We start from the raw sequence: 2,890 nt of genomic DNA on the forward strand, positions 1-2,890 counted from the left end.
TAAAAATATTTTATAAATCAATGTCCTTAAGACATTTATTAATATTTCCCTAAATGTAATTAGTGACACATATTAGTATGTGAGAGAAGAAATACACATTTATTGTGTGCTCCCAGTATTAAATAATTATTTCTCCAAAACAGAAAAAAAAAAAGGCAAATTAATAGTGAGTTTGTGAGACTGATTTCATGGGTGATGCAGCTACCAGTGGCGGAGCTAGGATTTTAGTCTAGAGGGGGCAAAATTAAAAGACGCTATTAAAAGTGAAATTTATCTAAAAAACATTAATCAACAATAATAACAAAATAAATAAATGATTGTAAGCAAATATGAATATATTTAATATTATTAAAATAAATAAACAAAGACAACCAATTCATAGCTACTAAAAGATTTACAAACTGATGGAGTAAAAATATTATTAGTATTACTTAAAATATAATGAATAAATGTTTGAAATTATTTTTTGTGATTGGTGACATGCCAATTTGTAAGATATAAGTAGTAAAATTTGTAATATCTCTAGCATCATTCAAATATAAAATGCTGTGAAAAGTATCATAAATAGTAAAAATGGTGTAAATAATGATATAAAAAAATAGTGAAATAGGTGATTTGGTCACTTTCAAGTTTCAATAAGTAGAAGGTTTTTTTTTTAATGTGACTACTAATACAAAAAAAAAAAAAAAAAAAAGGAGTCAGGGGGGGCAGGTGCCCCCCTCGCCCCCTCTGGCTCCGCCAGTGGCAGCTACTAAGAAAAACCAAAAAGAACGTAAAAAGAAAAAAAGAAAATTTCACAAACACCTTATATTTTTCATGATCATAGCCAAAACAGAAACAAGAAGAAAAAAAAATTACTGTAAAATCTACCGTAACAAACCAGAATAATGAATCAAGGCAGAATTCAAATGTACAATCACTTACAAATACATGTGTGAAAGTTACCCATATATGTGTTTAATTATCAAGTCAAGAACGTTGCTCTACTTGAAGGCTCATTAATTACCAATCAGTTTCTCCCAAATTTTATAAAAATGAGAGTTTTATGTATTAAATATGACCTTTTCAATGTCGCTCCACTGAAAGAGCCGTCTCAGCAAGAGGCGAGTTCCGACACACGGGGCACGTAGCTTGTTGCTGTAACCACGGATCAACACACTTAACATGAAAGAGATGACCACAATCAGGCAGCAAGCGCAACACATCCGTGTCTTTGTAATCAGCCAAGCATATTGAACAGCAAGAAGCAGTAGAATTTCCCTTGTGGAGCTTGGCTTGGGCGTATATAAGCTTCGGATAGTTGCGTAGAGTGGCTTCGTCGAGGCCGAGTTCAGTGGCGTTGACGGAGTGTTGTTGGTCACCGGTGGTAAGGTTCCTGATCTGATGAGGACCGGCAGGCAAAGAATGCTTGCAGAAGGAAATAAGTATTTTCATTACCATAATGAAGACAATGAAACCGAACAATCCGATAGCAAATAAAATATCGGTCATATCAAAGTTGTCATTAGAGTAATCTTCTACAATATGAATTTGGATTGGTTGGGATATGTAGAAAAGAGAAAGAGTTAAGGCAGAGGGTTTGATGAAAGAGAATTTGTCGGGCAAATGGATTTGTTAATTAATGAAGAAAATGTATCTGGTGATTGTTCTAGCTATAGGCTATATTAGAAGTCACTGTCCGAAGAAAAATCTACCCAACTCGATCCTATTTGACAAATTCCAATATGGATTGCTTCTCTTTTTCTTGATTTTATAAGTAGAGAAAATTATAGTTGTTTCGGCAGAGGATTTGTCTTTCCAAAAGTTCCTTTTTTTTTTTTTTGGGGTGTGTGTGTGTGGGGCCCGGGGTATATTAAGCTTTAAGAGAGTAAAAAAAAAAAAATTACGAAAAAGGAAAAATGAAAAATTTTTTTTGGGTAGTTCAGCATTTAGCTGTTCACCTTTTGGGGGAATTATAAACTATATAAAGTAATCATGAGTCGCTCATTAAAAAAAAAAAAAAAAGGCAATCATGAGTCATGAAAATAAATTTTCTTTGACCTTTTCAGCAATACCTTTGGTAGGTATTTAACGTGTCAAAAAAGAACCAAGGCAGACAATATTTTTTAATTATACTTTTTATTTAGGATTTATGTGACAGTGAAGGAAAAATAATCTTTAAAAAAAAAACCAGTCAATAATCAATAATCCATCTAAAATATGAAAATTTTTAAAATATATATTTTATTTATTTATAATTATTATATAATATATGATGATATTATAAAAGATACACGCTATAATAATATTTGTTATTTTTCTTTTCAATTTATGCCCCACCATTGTAACATATATACATATATATATATATATATATATATATATAAAAGGTTGAATTTAACCAATCATGTGTTGGCTTTATTTCGTGCCAAATTTGCTTGTAATTTAGCATGTAAAAACCCTGTATTTAGGTGAGAATTATGTAAGGGTAGTGTGTGAGAGAGTGTGAAGAAAACTCAAGATGTGTGCACTCAAGAAGAGCCTCGCGACTGGCTCACGACTGGCAAGTTGCCAAAGGTGATACACATGTGAAGCATGCAAGGGAGCTGAAGGGTCACGACAGTTGGAGCACTACAGGACAAAACTTCTAGTTTGGCCAGGCAGTTAGCTCGCAACCCAAACTCCCAACTCGTTCCAGTCGCGAGGTCGAGTGGTCAGAATGCCCTGTTTGGATTAAAAACTGATGTTTCACATTCCTCACACACTCTATTATAAATACCCTTATACCCACAAAATGTAAGGTACTGGAAGAGGAGCTTATTGAGAGAAAAATCCTAAGAGAGGTTTCTACAACACACCCACCCTATTAGAGAGAGCTACTCAATCTTAAAGAAAAATCTTTGTAGTCTCT

General features: G+C 33.1%; 1 protein-coding gene across 1 annotated transcript; it reads right to left on the minus strand.

Moving 5' to 3' along the window:
* Positions 1-1,065: 1,065 nt before the first annotated feature.
* LOC142644067 (putative RING-H2 finger protein ATL71) lies at positions 1,066-1,434 on the minus strand. The gene has a single exon (XM_075818752.1). It carries the CDS (start codon positions 1,432-1,434, stop codon positions 1,066-1,068), a length of 369 nt encoding a protein of 122 aa, XP_075674867.1.
* Positions 1,435-2,890: the final 1,456 nt, after the last annotated feature.

Source organism: Castanea sativa, chromosome 7, assembly GCF_040712315.1.
Source record: "Castanea sativa cultivar Marrone di Chiusa Pesio chromosome 7, ASM4071231v1".
Lineage (NCBI taxonomy): Eukaryota > Viridiplantae > Streptophyta > Magnoliopsida > Fagales > Fagaceae > Castanea > Castanea sativa.